This window comes from Ctenocephalides felis, unplaced genomic scaffold (assembly GCF_003426905.1).
Source record: "Ctenocephalides felis isolate EL2017-DRISC unplaced genomic scaffold, ASM342690v1 CF-g0.4_SCAFFOLD_00845, whole genome shotgun sequence".
NCBI classification, from domain to species: domain Eukaryota; kingdom Metazoa; phylum Arthropoda; class Insecta; order Siphonaptera; family Pulicidae; genus Ctenocephalides; species Ctenocephalides felis.
In genome coordinates this window covers 47962766-47981836 of record NW_020536999.1, presented here as the reverse complement: position 1 = coordinate 47981836, position 19071 = coordinate 47962766, and the positions used below count along the sequence as shown (strand labels likewise).

The window sequence follows — 19071 nt, the reverse complement described above, 5'->3', positions numbered from 1 at the left end:
TTAAATAATAAAAATTATATACAGCATTTATCCTAGGCTACACCTTGAAATATTCCATCACAATAGTTTGAAGTACCACAATTAATATTTTTATTCATTTCACTTGTCTATCATTTATTAACCCTCGAAGCTTTTTCGAAGAAAATAAGCCTCCACTGGTTGTATTGTTTGATAAGGTTGGAATTCTGATAGCTGATGGATCGCCACCATTAGCTTCAATGATACCTTCTTGTAAATGTTCTACTGACCTTTTGAATCCACCTTTTGTAATAGATGTGTTGTTCATGGCTGCATTTATTTCGCGCAATGACTGTATAAATAAATAATATATAAATCTATCGATATACTAATGTTAATATAAAATTGATAAATGAACTATATATTTATGCAGCTTTTATTAATTCTTTCATTATTCCATACTTAATTAAACAATCTCACCTTAGCTGGACTTCTACTGAACTTATAAACATGACAGTTTCCACTTTTAGGAGGTACTCTTGAATCCAATGATGTTACATATAAAGCATGTTGATCACTAACCCTTCGTGGTGATAAGCAGGGAGATCTTCCCACAGGCAAAGGAGATAACGCAGGCACATTCTACAATAAAAATTTGTACATGAATTATATTGTATCTACTTTATTATATAAAAACTCTGCAAAAATTGAAAATGAACTCACTTGGTCATTCCTAGAAAATCGTAATGCAAATTCTTGAACTGTCACAACATATACTTGATTGTAAAACTTAATAAGATCACCACGATCTTCTATATCTGGCCTAGAAGGATTACCTGCACAGAATATAATTCAAAATTTAGTCTACTATTTTTTAATGACCATGATCTGCTAAAGCAGTTTTATGTACTTAAAATTGAATCGATAAAAAGTAATAAACATGAATTCTATTATACATTACCTGGATCTGTTCGTTTTGAAATCAAAACACTTCGGTAGACATTACTGTTTGATTGAGGTTGCAGACGATAGTTCTTCATGATTTCGGTGAATGATCTTCCTTGATCTTTGCTGCCACAAACCTATGTATATAAATTGAATTTAGTTGAATGAAAATAGTGCAAATAATTTATGTAAAAATGAAAACAAGTTGAAAAATATAATATTTCAATGTATCTGTATTTTTCAACATTCCAAGACAAACAAACTATTACAAATTAAATTAAACTGTTAATTAATGATAATAAGTTTACTGGAAATTAATGTGAATATGAAGATAAAATCTACATTATTATATCAAACGTGTCTAATGTTTGTGAACCATAGATTTGATAAATACATATATTATATAAAGTCTATGTTGTGTAATTATTACAAACACTATGAATGTAAAAACTTGAGCAATTCTGTTTATTATTGTCACTTGTCAAAATAATAATACAATTCAATTATGACATATAATAACGCAAATATAATAAACAAATATGAGAATATATTAAAACCATTGACGGATAAGCGCGAGTATCGTGGCATAGTATTAAAAAATGAGTTAAAAGTTTTACTCATAAGCGACAAAGAAGCAGAAAAATCAGCAGCTGCTCTAAATGTTCACGTAGGTCATATGAGCGATCCTGATGAATTTCCTGGATTAGCTCATTTTTGTGAGCATATGCTATTTCTAGGTACAAGTAAATATCCAGATGAAAATGGTTATAATAAATTTATTTCGGAGCATGGTGGTACAAATAATGCTTGGACAAGTACACATGAAACTGTCTATATATTTGAAATTGGAACAGATTATCTCAAAGAAGCCTTGGATAGATTTGCACAATTTTTCATAGCACCTTTATTTTCTCAAAGTGCCACAGAAAGGGAAGTAAACGCAGTAAATTCAGAACATCTTAAGAATGTCACAAATGATCACAGACGATTACATTTTGTGAAAAAAATCTTATGTAATCCTAGTCATCCTTATCGCAAATTCAGTACTGGAAATAAGCAGACATTGATAGAAAATCCAAAGAATAAAGGATTAGACGTGCAAAAAGCTTTGCAACAATTTCATAATCAATGGTATTCTTCAAATATAATGACATTGGCCATTATAGGCAAAGAATCGTTAGACGATCTAGAAATGCTTACATATGAAATCTTCAGTGATATTCAAAATAAAAATGTCACCGCGCCAGTGTGGAATGAAAACCCATACACGTCTAATGAAATGGGCACGGTTACCAAAATATTGCCCATAAAAAATATTCGTTCTTTAAATATTAGTTTTCCATTCCCGGATGTAAGAAATGATTACAAGGTCGGAGTAGATATTTATATAAAAAGTCTCATTGGACACGAAGGACCAAACAGTTTACTGTCTTATCTAAAATATAAGAGTTGGAGTTCTTTCTTATGTGCTAAAGTGGATCACGAATTTGGATTTGCATTCTTCAACATCACAATAGATTTAACTGAAGAAGGATTGTGTAATGTGGAAAAAATTGTATCATTACTTTTTCAGTATATAAAATTATTAAAATCGAAAGGTATTGAAGAATGGATTTATAGTGAATGTTCAAATATACAACAGTTGAGGTTCAGATATAAAGATAAAGAGACACCATTCAACAACGTATCCCACGTAGCGCATAATCTGCTCCTGTACCCATTTGAAGATGTTCTAATCGGTATGTTTAAAATGACGGATTACAACTTTAAACTAATAAGTGATACTTTAGCAGGATTTAACCCAGACACAGTTAGAATATATATAGTTGCCCAATTACTGGAAGAAGCATGTACAGATGTGGAACCCATATTTGGTGTTAAGTATCATCATGATAAAATATCTCGGGATTTGCTTGAAAAATGGAAGTCAGATGAAATCTCTTCTGATTTACGCATTCCTTTACCTAATGAATTCATAGTATCAAATCTGTCTTTGTTAGCTCTAGACAATGTTAAAGCTTATCCAGAAGTTGTGTTACGTACACATTACCTAAAAGTATGGTTTAAACAAGATTCGATATTTTTAATACCGAAACTAAATATTAAATTAAAAATAACATCACCATTCATATATATAGATCCATTAAATTATAATTTAGCATGCCTTTATTGCCGATTGTTCAAAGATTCACTTAATGAATGCACGTATGGAGCAAGTTTGGCAGGTTTAGATTGGCATATAACACTGATGAAAGATCATTTTACGATATGTGTTTATGGCTTTAGCCAACACTTAAAATGCCTATTATCAAAAATATTACAAACTTTAAATACCTTCTCAATTAATAAAGAAAGATTTGCAGTAATAAGAGAAAATTACATCAGAGAACTTGAAAATTTCAACATGGACCAGCCATATATTCAAACAGCTTATTATACTGATTTAATACTAAATGAAAAGTCATGGTCCAAGCAAGAGTTGTTACGGACTACTGACGATATTACGACTGAAAATTTAGAAAAATTCTTACCGCAGTTATGGTCGAAAACTCATGTCGAGGTACTAATTTATGGAAATTGCAACAATAGTGATGCGTTAAATGTTGCTAAAATAATAGATTCAACACTTGATTTGAAGAATCGGCAATATATTCATGAGGAACATTTTCAAAAATTTAGAGAGCATAAAATTGAAAATGGTAAACAATATGTGTTCAATGTAGAACATGCTTACAACAACAACAGTTCAACATCTGTTATTTATCAATGTGGAACTCAGTGCACGGATAATAATATGCTGTTGGAACTACTTGTACAAATTATTAGAAGGCGTTGCTTTAGTATCTTAAGAACACAAGAACAATTAGGTTATGTAGTAAAATGTTTAATTCGTCGTTCGAATGGAACGCAAGATCTGCGTATTTACGTACAATCCGAAAAAAATCCGAATTATTTAGATAGTCGCATTGAGAATTTCTTAGATGAAATGAAAGATTATATAAAATCTATGACAACAGAAGATTTTTCATTACACAAAGCTGCATTGACTGTTAAACGATTGGAAAAACCACAAACATTGCTAGAATGGACGAATAAATATTGGTCAGAAATCATAAATCAACAATGTAAATTCAATCGTGATGCTGTCGAGGTTACTTATTTAAAAAATATTACTAAAGAACAATTATTAACTTTCTACATAAAAACTATCGAAAAAGATAGAAGAAAACTTTCTATTCAAATAAAATCGATAGAAAGTTCAAATGATAATGATAATATTTCGAAACAATCATATAATATTATATCAGATATTAGAACATTTAAGAAAAGTAAAGAACTGTACGCATTAGTCAAATAAAAATCTTACCTACCATCTAATTATTGTATAAAAATTAAATTATTAAAACAAAAGCGTATCGATGTTTAGACATTTCACAATTAGCTTGTGATTTCATAAAAAAATCTGCTACAAATTTAAAATCGTCTACTAATATTGAGTTGACTAAGCTACATAAATCAAAATGTCGAAAATTTATGGTGACATTCAAAAATCAACAGATGACCAGCTAAAATACCGTGGTTTGATACTTAGCAATGAAATGAGAGTAATGCTGGTCAATGACAGCAAAGCACAGAAGGCCAGTGCCGCCATCAGCGTCAAAGTTGGCCACAACGATGATCCAGTATATTTATCTGGCCTTGCGTCGCTCTGTGGCCATATGATATTCATGGGCAGCAAAAAATATCCTGGACCAGACACATATGCAAATTACATGGTTCGAAATTGCGGTTTTACAGATATGATGACACAACCAAGTGAAACAAAGTTTATCCTCGAAACCGATCCTTCAAGCTTTGAGGAAGCGTTAGATATATTCGCTCATAGTTTTATAAGCCCACTGTTTGCAAGAGAAAAATTACAGACTATAATTGATAGCCTAGAATTAGAATATCAAAAGTTGGTATTGAGCGACACCTGGAGAGACGAGCACATTAATTCATTTCTATGCAATACTCAGCAAGAAAACATCAAAATTAGTTGTGGTAGTAAGTATACATTGCATGATTTACCCGTAAGTAAAGGTGTAGACGTTTATAAAGAACTACTGAATTTTCATAGAAAATACTATTCGTCTAACTTAATGAGCTTAGTATTATACGGATCAAAGCCTTTAGATGAACTTGAAATAATTGCTCAAGAATTGTTTGATTCGGTAGAAAATAAAAATATCATTTTGTCTCCAAATCCTGATTTTTCAAATATAAATATACCTTCTAGTAGTGTTACGTATGTTGCACCAATTCATGAAAGGAGTACATTAAGAATGTATTTTTCAATACCTAATTTGATTACATATTCTGAAACTTTCCCATATTTTTACTTAAGTTATTTATTAAAAAACGAAGGCAAGGCTAGCTTATTGTCATTTTTTAAATCACGCGGTTGGATGGCTTCTTTCGATATCAAAATTATACAAGAATATGGAAAATCTCATATGGTATTGCACATGGATTTATCTTCTGCTGGTCTTGAAAATACACAGATTATTATAAGCTCAATTTTTATTTATATTAAATTCTTAATAAATGAAGGTCCGCAAAAATGGATTTTTGACGAGTGCTGCAAGATCTTATACATCAATTATAGATTAAATGAAACACAACCCTCGACCTATTATATTCTTAATATTGCGTCAAATTTGTTATATTACCCAATTAATGAAGTCATAATTGCACCATTTCTCATTTCTGAATATAACTCTAATACATTGAATCTAGCACTTCAAGCATTAAAACCTGAAAATGCTCGAATATTTATAATAGATAGAAGATATAAAGAACAATGCGACAGCATAGAACCGATTGTTGGAATCGAATATCGCACCCAAAATCTGACTGAAGTACAAATTAAAAAATTAGAAGTATGTCCAATTTGCTTTGATTTCAAATTACCCGAACCTAATGAACTAATTCCCGAAGATCTTGATATATTACCCGCGCTTTACACAACACCATATCCTGTTTTAATATATGATAATGAAAAAATGCGAATGTGGTTTAAGCAAGATTCGGAGTATAAAAGCCCATGTGTGTTTATCAAAATCATGATTGCAATGCCAAGGGCTTATTTAGATCCATTGTCCTGTAATTTAACGGAAATATTTGTAGATTTAGTTCAGCAAGTATTGACCAATAAAATGTATAATGCGAGTATATTGGCTGGTTTATCGTGGCACTTAAGTAATAGTAAACAAGGCTTTGCTATTCATATTGAAGGAGCTAGTAGTAAAATTCATATCCTATTGTCAAATATTCTTAATGAAGTAACAAAAGTAGAAATAGACGACCAGTTGTTCGAAAAAATCAAAGCAAATTATGAAAGCATACTTGAAAATCTTGGCAAGGAACAATCATATGTGCAGGCCTTATATTACATGTACGCCCTCTTGAGTGAACGCGAGTGGGCAAAGGATGCTTTATTAGATTCTTGCAAGTATACAACTGCTCAAAATCTTAGAAATTTCTTGCCTATCTTATTTTCCTATATTCATGTTGAATCTTTGATTTTTGGAAATTATAGCAATGAACAAGCCCTGAATATTTGTCAAATTATAGAAAAATGCATGAATTTGAAAAAAATAGCACCTCTCTTTCCGCAACAATTAAATAATTTTAGAGAATACAAATTGGAGCCACAATCACAATATTTATTCAACATCTCAAGCCCTTATATTAGTATTTCATGTACAAACGTCTTATACCAGTGTGGTTTACAAGAAACGTCTAACAAAATTTTATTAGATCTTCTATTAGAAATCTTGCAGAAGCCTTGCCATGAAACTTTAAAAATCAAAGAAGGTTTGGGAAGCTTTATTTTTTGCGTAGCTCGCAGAACAACCGATGTCCAGGGATTAAGAATAATAGTTCAATCAGAACTTCCGCCGTTATATATTGATTATAGAATTGAAAAATTCATTGATGATATGAAATCTCATTTAATGACCATGACCAATGACGAACTGGAATCTTATAAAAAACTAATTATTGAAAAACGCTTAGAAAAACCAAAATCAATATCGGATGCTGCTGACAAATATTGGGAAGAAATTGAATCGCAAAAATATAATTTTACCAGATCTAACACCGAAATTGCATTACTAAAAAATATAACAATGCAACAAGTATTAAGCTTTTTCTTAGACTATATAGAAATATCTGGAAAAAATCGAAGTAAGCTTGCTGTATACGTAACTCCGATGAGTTCTAATAAAAGCGAAGAAAGCAAATTATGTTTAGAAGCTCCATTGAAATATTTCGTAATTGAAAATATTGAATCATTTCAAAGAACAAAAGGGCTATTTTCGTTAATAGATAATTCCCATGTACCTAGAAAAGGCTTAACACCTTTGTAATTGTTATTTAATGTTTTTGTAATAATGTATTTCGTACAAAAATAAACATTTAAATCTTTCTCGAGTACTTTTATTTGATTCGCCAACACAACTCTATGATATACTTTTATGTTCTGGAGAATAACTCTTCTGTTTACTAATTAATTAAAGTATTATTTTTAAAAATAGTTGTCCTACTAAATATTTAAGAATTATTGTGTACGTTTTTTGAGGTTTGAGGTAAAAGAATTATAATGTACCCGTTACATTTTATGACTGAACAATCGGGAAATATGAAAAGGTAAAAATAATATCATTAAATGCATTGACGAAAATTTCATACTAAGTACTGTATACATAATGTGAAGTATTTGATTAAAACATTATTTATAATAAGAGTGTATATGTATATAGAATATGTGAAGTATATTGAGAATCTAAAAAAATAAAAGTTTACAACTTTAAACGTCAAAACTGAGTAAAACGATAACTATAATATTAATTAAATTAATGCTATATTCTAGAAATGTATTTGACAAATAATTGACGCAAGTAATTAATTGCCCAAATGACATTTACTTATTTTAGTATCAGTCGAGCTAATTTTATACTAATATTGCGTGGTAAAACTTTCATCATATTTAACAAAATGGATATTTCATTAATAAGTTATCGTTTGCAGGCCTTGCGACAAAACACTCTGTTTTAAAGAAAATGCCAGACAGGTACGATAATATAATAAAGTCTCCGGAAGACAAGAGAGAATATCGCGGAATAATTTTGGCGAATCGAATGAAGGTACTTCTAATTAGCGATGTAAGTGCTGACAATTCCGCCGCAAGTCTATGCGTCAACGTTGGCTACTTAAGTGATCCAGACGATCTGCCTGGATTAGCTCATTTTTGCGAACATATGTTGTTTATGGGCACCAAGAAATATCCAGACGAAAATGATTACATGAAATACGTATCAGAACATGGAGGATCATGCAACGCTACAACGGAAACTCACGAAACTAAATATATGTTCGAAATCGCACCAGACTATTTAAAAGGAGCTTTAGATAGATTCTCCCAGTTTTTCGTAGCACCACTATTTACAGAGAGTGCCACTGAGCGGGAAATAAACTCAGTTGATTCCGAACACATTATTAATGTAAATGAAGATTTACCTAGATTGGAGCATCTCCAGGCGCACTTGTGTAATCCTAAGCACCCATATCATAAATTTGGTACTGGTAACAAAAAAACTTTGATGGAGATACCAATGGCAAAAAATATAAATGTTAGAAACGCCTTAATAGACTTTCACAAAAAATGGTATTCGTCCAACATCATGACATTGGCTATCATTGGAAAAGAACATTTGGATGAACTGGAAGACACAGCCCGAAATTTATTTGAAGAGGTGGAAGACAAAAACATAATAGCGCCAATGTGGACAGAACATCCTTTTGGTCAAAAAGAATTAGGGACTTGCACTAAGATCATGCCCATTCAAGACTTGCGAATACTGAATATTCGTTTTCCAATGCCTGACGTAAGATCTTATTATAAATCAGCGCCTGGTCAGTATATAGCCCATTTAATTGGGCACGAAGGACCAGGCAGTATTATGTCCGTGTTGAAGAAACGCGGTTGGAGTACATATCTCTCTTCGGAATTGCAACAAGAATTTGGTTTTTCTTTCTTTAATATCACTTTAGACTTTACTGAAGCTGCTATTGATCACGTCGATGATATAGTAAAATTGATTTTTCAATATATAAATATGCTAAAAAATCACGGGCCGCGGAAACAATTGTTTGAGGAGTGCAGGAGTATCAAAGATATAGAGTTCAGGTTTAAAGATAAAGAAGAAGAATACTACTATGTTTACCAACTTGTCTCAAATATGCTATTATTTCCTTTTGAAGAAGTATTATGTGGCCCTTATTTAATGAGTGAATATAATCCAGATATTATTCAAACAATTCTGGATTACTTCACTCCAGCAAATGTTCGAATAAACAAAATTGCAAAAATTTATGAAAAAGATTGCACAAAGACAGAACCGATATATGGAATTAAATACCACCAAGAAAAGTTGTCATCGGAAACAATAGTTAAAATTAGCACAATAAATGTCAATGGAAATTTTGCGCTTCCGAAACCCAACAACTTCATCCCAAGAAATTTCGACTTACAACAACTACTTAGTGAAACAGATCATCCTGAAGTAATTGAAGAAACAATACATTCAAAAGTGTGGTTTAAACAAGACAAAGAATTTTTGATGCCAAAATCATTAATAAATCTCAAATTATCAACGCCTTTAGCGTCCACGGATCCCATATGCTACAACTTAACTGTATTGTTTCTAAATCTGTTCGAAGATTCTTTAATGGAATATACTTATGACGCTCATGTCGCTGGATTAACTTGGTACTTAACGCATTCCATTAAGACAGGCATAACAATTAGTTTAGAAGGTTTCAATGATAAAATGAATGTACTATTAGAAGCTATATTAGATGGTTTCAAGTCGTTTAAAGCAGACAAAAAAAAATTTAACATATTTTTGGAAAATTACGTACGTCGTTTGAATAATTTCCGAACTATGCAGCCAAGTGATATAGCATATTACTATACTGAGGTTCTCCTGAGTGAAATCAGTTGGTCGTACCAAGAATTATTGAACGCTGCTAAATATGTGAATTTTGAAAAATTGAATTCTTTTATACCAACACTTTTTTCTAAAATGCATGTAGAAGTCCTAATTAATGGAAATTTTAACAAAATACAAGCTTTACAAATATATGATTTGGTGAAAAATAAATTTGAGTTGACAAAAAAGCAAAAACTTGAAACGCGGCATTTATTTCATAATAGAGAACATAAAATTGAATGTTGTCGTGCATATTTATATAGCACAGATACTTTTCATAAGAGTTCTTGCACAACCCTTTTATATCAATGCGGAGTACAAAACATTGCAAATAATACATTACTTGATTTACTCATCCAAATTTTTGAAGAACCATTTTTTGACCAGCTAAGAACGAAGGAACAATTAGGATATATAGTAGCATGTACAGCAAGAAGAGCAAATGGAACTCAAAGCTTATTACTACTAGTACAATCAGAACGATGTTGTCAATATTTAGATTCTCGAATAGAGCAATTTATTGAAAATATGAGATATTACTTGGAAATCATATCCACTGAAAATTTTGAAAAGCATAAAAAAGCATTGTTTTCAAAAAAATTACAGAAACACAAAACATTAACAGATCTTGGTTCATTTTATTGGTATGAGATTTTATCACAACGATGTCAATTTGATAGAAATGAAGTGGAAGCTGTTTACTTGAAAACAATTACTAAAATACAGTTACTGAGATACTTTATGGAAAATATCCATAAGTGTGGATTGAATAGAAGAAAGTTAGCTATATATGTCAATTCGACATCAGACACAAAAATTGATAATTCCATTATTGACTGCTTACAACAAAAATATGTAAGAATTGATGACCATATAGCTTTCAAAAATAGCTCCGAGTTATATCCACTTTGTAAACCGTATAATACAACAACCATTAGAAATTAATGATAATAAGCAGATGTGCAAAAATATATAGATATTCATTATATTACCTGATGTAAAGTAAATCGTTATAACAATACAACAAATACATTCCGTTATTTCATGTTTGCAATAGTTTCAGCATATTTTTGTAAGCAAAATTCAAAAAAAAAAACGTTATATGCTAAAACCAGTTATTTTTATCGATTCACTATTAATTTCAATAATATTTTTAATTGATTGATTAAATTTAATTTATATTTCTGGTCGAAATTTTAAATTTAAATATTTTTGAAGTACAGAACTAATTATTCTGTATTCAATAATAGAGAGAAAATTCAAATTATGCACAATTATATATATATACATATATATATATATATATATATATATATATATATATATATATAGATATATAAAACTTACCTTGCAAATTGCATAAACAGTGCACATGAGTATTTGATCCAAATGCCTATCTTTCATCAGTTCTGTATAATTGGTGATAGCATATTCAAAGCAAGTCCAGATCTTGCACTGCAGTTCATTGTCCAGCAATTGAAGTTCTTTGCAGAGTTTCTCAAGCCTGATTGATGCCAGCTGGTAAAACTTCCTAAAAAACAATCCTAAAGATCCTAATTTTTTTATGTTTGCTTGATGAGATCTAGAAGAGGCTATTGACTCGGGTGATGATATATTTGATCGCACTGTTTCTATTTGATCCGTTGAACAATTATCTTGGTTTTCAATTTGCTTTTGATGTGCTAATGTGGATGTTGAAGGAAACAATTGTTTGCGAGCTTGTTCACTCACTGGAGATTGGAAGCGCTCAGATGCAAATGATACTGGACTATTTGGAACACCTGAAACTAAAATGAATGTCCAAATGAAAGTAGAAGGTAATCATTAGTCAGCTAAGTCTACAAACATAATTAAACTTCAAAAGGTGGTAAATAAGCACTTACTTGGGGTTGTGGCAATCTTTTTAATAATAGGATTTGAGATTGGTGTATTTCCAGTTACTGTATTTGAATCGTTCATTATTAACTCAGGAAGTGCCACATCTTGAGACTGTGGAACAGATCCTGGTGTACCATTCAATTTATCCCAAACAACTGAATTTGATTCCCATGCTTTAGTTCCTAATATTTGCTCTTCAATCTGAAACATTATGAAAATAATGTGGATTGAAAACACTAATATTTTATATATAGTTTTATAAAAATAATGAGTAAATCAAAATTATAGTTATAAAGTTTGGATATCTACTTACATTATTCAAAAGCTTGACAATTTCCCTTGTTAACTTTTCTTCTGTCCTAACAACAATTTCAATTATTTTGTAGAAATCAAAGGCATGAATTTTGAAGCACTCCAAAATCCAAGGAAACTTATGTTGTTGTGAGCCGAATGCAAAAATGATGATTTCCACGCAACACGCAAATAGAGTTAGATGAAAGATGTCAACATCAAGTAATTGCTGTAAAACCAATAGATATTGTTAATAAATCCATTCAATATTTAAAAAGTTTTTCTACGTACACTCATATTTAACGTCTTTTTACGTCTTAGTTCATCTCTCAATATATTTTCCAACAATCTCCAATATAATGAAGTAGACAACTGTAGTCTTTGTTTAGAGAGAGTAATATCTGATGCGGGATTTGGTGTAATTGAGCCACGATTATTAACACGATTAAGAGCAACAAAACTGGCAAAATAATTTTGTGTAAATGTATTAGAGCACTTCTTGATGCGTTCTATTAATTTGGGCATAGGATCCACCTCCTGATACCTAATTTGTAGTAGGAAAATAATTTAAATTATATATTGAATTAATTCAGTAAAATTTCTCATAACTTACGCAAACATTTCCTTCAATTTGTTAGTAGGACCATTTCTATATGGTTCCAGCATTTCTTGAAGTTTTGTCAAAGTTTGTGTGGCTTTTGTCACTGGTGACAATCCATATTCTCTTCCTCGCCCATTCAAATATCTTTGATTTGTAAGAGGAGTGTGTGGAGTAAGAGTCTAGAATAAGTACTTTTATTAATTATTATGAAAAAAAAATATAAAAATAAATAACAGCTTGTAAAAAATAGATATTACCGCTGACATACGCTCAGAATTCCGTTCTTGAGATCCTGCAGCATAGTCATCTGAAATATTTGAAAATAAATAAATAATTAAAATTAAATTTGTAGAACATTGTAGTGCTGCATCTTCAGATATTATTTTTATATAATTAAAAATAGGTGACAAAGATGTAGTATAGGTACCAACTGATTTATTGATAATGATCGAAACTATACAATTAGAAAATCCAAAATATGACACCATAGCATTTAATGGTTCAATGTACTTTGCTAATGTAATTGTAAAAGATAAATTCAATTAATTTTGGTATTATGTATTCAATTAAGTATGCATGTGTATAAGCTAAAATTTGATTTTTCGTCGAAGTTTTGTGAAAAACGGCAGAACGGATTCCAAAAATTTTAAAACCATTTGATGAAACTCTATAGGAATTAGTTGAGCGCTCATTGCTGATTAGTTTTTGGCAAAGGCAGATCCAGCCGTTTCGAAGATAAGGAGCAAAAAGTTCCAGAAACGATAATTCAGGTTTTAAGGGGCACAACTAGTGTAACCGCCTAAAAAAATGTGAATTTTGGGAATTTATATTAAAAAAACTACTTTATCAATTATTTCAAAATTTTAAAAATATATTTATACATGTTTTAAAAATACATAGTAAAATTTTTGAAGAAAAAAATTAAATATCTTTTAAGTTATCGTCGATCTCCAACAGCACGACAAAAAAAGGCCCTTAACTGCTGCAGTGATTCCGGCCTTCTACGTGGATGAAATAAAAAAAAAAATTCTCGTTAAACTAAATAATATTGTCTGTAAAATGAACTGCGATTAAAAAAATAAATCAAAAATTGACAAAATGGCGGCGTTTTTAAAAAAAAGTCGAATTTTACCCAAAATTTTGGTCGTTTTTCGACTGCCAAAATTCGATTTTTGATCCGATCAAAAAATCGATAGTTCATTTTACGGAGAATTATATAAAGAACATGTAAAAAAAATTAATAGTGATCGGATCATTCTTGAGTAACCACTGCAGCAAATTCGGAAAATGCTGTTTCGAGAAAAACACGTTTAAAGATAAAATGATCGTTGTATTATATACTATATGTATACTTTTTAAATGTCTGTAACTCAAAAACTATTTGAGATATCGATTTGAAATTTTAATATGTTATTTTTAAAGGTGTAATCTACCGAAATATGAAAAAAAACAAAAATCGATTTTTTCAAAATTTCACACTAGCTGTGCCCCTTAAGAGAACAAAGCGTCCGATTTAAATGATTTGAAAAACATTACATTAGTATTACCAAATAAAGAACCGATTAAATTCTTAGAAAGGCAGGACCAGCGACTTCGCAGATTCAATAAAAAAGTTAAACTAGCTGTAAGTGGAATTCTGTCTTAAGGCAATTAAGGCATCGTGCCTTAAGGCAAATTGCTGGAACTTCCCGTACCAAAAATTATTATTTTTTTAAAAACGATTAACATTTTTGAAAAAAATTTACTTCGAAAAAATAAGATTTTTGACAAACAATTAGACAAAAAATTACTTTTTTTTTGAAAAAAAATTTTTTTTTTTTTTTTTTTTTAATTTTTTTTTTTTTGATAAAAAATGTTTTCTTTATTTTGACATATTTTGAAAGATCTAAACTTTTTTCAAAGCAATCGTACTGCTTTAACTGCATAAAGACGAAATATCAAACCGCGTAAGCGCCGCGTCGACGTCTAACGCGTAAACATTGGTACGGAACCCATAGGAATGTAAACCAAAATTATACTTATTGTTAAAATCTCTATAAAATATCTGATAATTTGATGTGCATATGTCTAATGATCATTTTTGACCGCCAAATGACATTTTTTTTTACTTTTTTTATTAGATCTCCGAAACCGCTAGACCTGCCTTTATGAAAATTTGATCGGTTCTTTACCTTGTCAATACAAGTAAAATGTTTTTTGAATTATTAAAATCGGACGCTCCGTTCTCTTAAAAACTGAGTTACCGTTTTTGGCACTTTTTGCCCCGTATCTTCGGAACGGCTAGACCTGACTTCGCCAAAAACTAATCAGCACGTCTCCTTATCAATAGGAATCGAATGTTTTTTGAATTATTCAAATCGGTTGATCGGTGTTCCCGAAATCATCGACGAAAATTTGTATCCGCACATACATACACACACGCACACACATACACACACGCACACACACACACACACACACACACACACACACACACACACATACATCCATTTTTTCTAAGGTATGCCAAAATATTGAGAAACTTCTGAAACGTAAAGATATATAAAAAATTTCATTTTCGATTTTTTTGCGATTACTATAACTTGCCCTACGGGAAGTTAATAAAAAGCCAAAAGGCGGAAAATGGACATTAGACATGTGCACATCAAATTATTAGTTATTTTAAAAATAAGTATTTTTGTTTCATATTTTAATGGGTTGCGTACCAATGTTTATCCGTTAGACTGAGAGTCGGCGCTTACGCGCTTCGATGTTTGGTCTCTAAAACAGATGCGCAACGCAATTGCTTTGAAAAAAAAAAGTTCAAAATATTCAAAAAAATCAATATATGAAAAAAAATCAAATTTTTTCAAAATTTTCATTAAATTTGAAAGTTTTTTTTTAAAACAATAATTTTCGATACGGGAAGTACCAGCAATTTGCCTTATGCATGTTCCAACAATTTGCCATGCACCAATAGATACGATTAGTTTTTAATGTTAATTTTTAGAGATAAAGGGTTAATTATCTAATATCAAGACTATTAGTTATAAGACCCACACATTGAGAATCTTAAGGACAGCTGAATCATGTTTTGCACTGCATTCATGTTTCAGCCAACGTGCAAACAGCTGTTCGACATTCGATTCCAAGAAATGAAGCGGGGATCGGCGAGAAACATATGGCTAGACGTCCGACGGCGCACGTACCTGCCTTTTAAAAAATATTTCTCTCCCTTCCACTACTTTTATTTTATGCGGCGACGATAAATAGGCAACTATTTATTTACGAGGGGCACTTTAAACTTTAAACCACCCTTAAAATAAAATTAACTCAAAAAATGCACCTCGGCGAACGCCGTGCACCGGCAAGGTTAAATGTATTGTTAGATACACACATATACACAAATATAATATTTACACCTGTCTATGAAATATATTTAGCAGATAAGTGGTTGATAAAGAAGAGTAAGAGTCATCCATTACAAGTATTGATATAGAACATTTTCAATATAATTATTATGTGCTTCAATAAATACAAATTCTTTCCAGAAATCAAGAGAATATGAAAAATGATATCATGGTTATTTTATATTAGATAAAGTTAAGTGATACTATTATTTTATATTTTAATTTTTATATATTATTATGTATAACACATTTTTCTTATTTTTGATTTGTGCATGGATTCATATTTATTGAAGTACATTAAAGAATTAAAATATATAAGCACATCTTATACATTAATAAACTATATGATTGAAGTCTAATTATTTAAAAAAATAGCATAAGCCTATAATTCACTGTAAATTTGAATAATTATTTGTTTCTATAATTGCTCTTTAAAATTATTATTAAGAATCACATGTGCATATTTCCAGTTTTTTCATGATTAATTCTACTTTTGTGTAAATCAGAGAAAAATTCATTATCATCCATAAAAATGAAAAATGAAAGGGATAAAAGGTAAAATGAAATAAAAGAAAAATTGTAGGAAACTTTTGCAATTGCAATTTTTGTTTTATATTGTATCAATAAAAATGTGTTCAATAAAAAAAAAGAGAATAATACAAATAATAAAAAAAATAACTGCTCAACTATTCAACAGTCCATATAAAGAGTAAAAGATTATTATGTTTTAATAGGCACATGTTTATTGTTATGCAAATATTGTCAATAAGAAAATATTATTGTTGGCAAATAAATTGAAATATTCAACAAATTAGATTCAAACTACAATTATATAGCGATTGTATCATTTATAAATAAATTTACTGATAACTAGTATAAAAAATAGCATTGGTAGTATAGAAAGGGTATCAATATATGTTACTCATGCAAAATATTCAAAACCAAATAAAAATAAGGCTAAATGAAATTCAAAAACTCACCAAATAGTATTCTTTCATCAAATTCTCCAACACTTAAAACATAAGTATCATATAAATTATTTAATTTTGAAAGATTCTTCTCAAAATTCTCTACATCTAAAATTTTTGTGAAGTTATTGCCATCTCCCATGAGAATCTGTATTAAAGATGAACCCACATGAGTATATAGACTTATATATTATATATGAAATTAAATAAACTAAACATACACTTTCTTTAAAGTATCTTTTTAATATAGGTTTCAGAGTGTATTCCATTGTATGCAGTGTATCTTCTAAAGCAGGAGCACAATCTCCAGCGCTACATAAAACATTTAATATTGATATAGGTTTAGTAGGGGCTGTCCAATTAGGAGTATTCCAGTTTATTGGTAATCCTAAAAAAGAATAAAAGTATAAAAGTAAATATAAGATATAATCTTAATCAAATTAATAAAAATACTTCAGAGTTAACATTTTTCATTTACCACTGAAACTAGAATTAATAAGATCAGTCCGTCCTGCGGCAATAGCATTTGAATATAACAAATCAATGCAGCACAGCAATAGATGGTACAGGCAAATTAAATCATCACTTTTGTGAGGGTGTTCTCCTTTGATGCAAACAAAAAGAACCCAACAGAACTGTGATAATCTTGCTGAAGAGCATTTAATATTTCTGCTATAAAATAAAACATTACACTAACAATTATACATATATATGTATATAAGTGACTAAAAAAACTATAATTACTTTTGTTTGCGAGACTTGTTGATCCTCAAACTTTCTTTGTTGGGTTTCACAAACAGTTGTTCGAATAAAGCTTGAAACTTTTGAAATAAAATCACAGACACAGCTATACTTTTTTCTAATCTATCTATACGTCTCATAAATGATTCAGGCATATTTGTCAATTCAGCCCATGTCTTAACTTTTTTAAAAAACTCACCCAGACTGTAAGATATGAAATGCATTAAATATACATGTATAAATAGAAAGGTATTGAATTCAATTTTAATTTTATTTCATTGATGAAGAATTCGAAGAGCAATAATTAATAATTGAATTCAATATTTAAATAAGTGTAATGTTTGTATAAATTAATGTTTTTTTTGAACCAGAATTTTTACTAGTATTTACAAAGATAAACTATTGTAGTAATTATATTGTATACTGATAATTATACCTAATATTGCACAATCTCAATAATCTAGTTAAACTGACACAATTTCCTTCTACTAAGGCCTCACTTGTACCCACTGTGGGAGTCATATCTTGTCGACAGGCTACATATAATGAGCAACATAACCAGTGCTTCGGGTTTCCCTAAAACAAAGTTCATTATTAAAGACTATTAACAATAGTTTTATTATCTAAGGAGTATACGCTGGTACTTGAAAATCAAAGCATCAATACACAAGAAATACTTTTTTAAATAGATAAATATTTGAAAAAAAAATTAAATTAAAAGATGCTGAAGAATATGCTGTTATCGTCTTTAGAAACTTTATTTCGAAATTTACCTCTAATGTACAATTTTCTCTAATAGAATTGTAAGAATCCCACGAAGCAGTAGCTGCAGACGTGTCCATATTTAATTCTAAACACAAATCTTTATGACTTTTTTCTATATTTTCCTCATTATCATCATTTAAAGCCATTTTACTTAAATCACAAGCACTTTATTTATACGGACACAACACAAGTAAACAACAAATACGACACAGCAAATGTGCACTGACGTATTCCTTGACGGGCGGTCTGGGGAATGGAATTGGCGCCAAATCATATACGAAATAATTGGCTTTTGAGATAAATCAAATTATGAGAGACTAGTTTGACCGCCCTTATAAAATATTTTTACACAGCAATACTTAGTATTTTTATTTTGAGTCAGAAATGTTTCATTGCAATATATTATAAAAAGGAACTATTTGTCTATGCGAGCACCTATGGCGATTTAACTTTCCCGCGTGACAATGCACTGTTGACAGATCGAACAAGGCAGGCAA

The 19071-nt window shown here is 30.1% G+C and overlaps 1 protein-coding gene across 1 annotated transcript; it reads right to left on the bottom strand.

The window, feature by feature from the left end:
• LOC113373045 (retinoblastoma-like protein 1) lies at positions 1-19024 on the bottom strand. Its single transcript, XM_026613384.1, has 16 exons — positions 18583-19024; positions 18246-18385; positions 17813-18013; positions 17547-17740; positions 17290-17456; positions 17081-17216; positions 12969-13018; positions 12724-12890; positions 12402-12654; positions 12133-12339; positions 11825-12020; positions 11289-11728; positions 920-1040; positions 682-794; positions 439-600; positions 1-310 (listed from the first exon to the last, which is right to left on the bottom strand). Exons 1-16 carry the CDS (start codon positions 18718-18720, stop codon positions 95-97), a joined length of 2901 nt encoding a protein of 966 aa, XP_026469169.1. The 5' UTR covers positions 18721-19024; the 3' UTR covers positions 1-94.
• Between the last annotated feature and the right edge of the window lie 47 nt (positions 19025-19071).

Excerpts from the sequence above, each read along its gene's own strand:
- LOC113373045 (XM_026613384.1), bottom strand. The coding sequence starts at position 18,720 with ATGGCTTTAAATGATGATAATGAGGAAAATATAGAAAAAAGTCATAAA. Across the intron at positions 18,014-18,245 it reads TTGAGATTGTGCAATATTAG|TCTGGGTGAGTTTTTTAAAA; the intron begins GTATAATTATCA and ends CATATCTTACAG. Across the intron at positions 17,217-17,289 it reads AAAGATACTTTAAAGAAAGT|ATTCTCATGGGAGATGGCAA; the intron begins GTATGTTTAGTT and ends TCTTTAATACAG.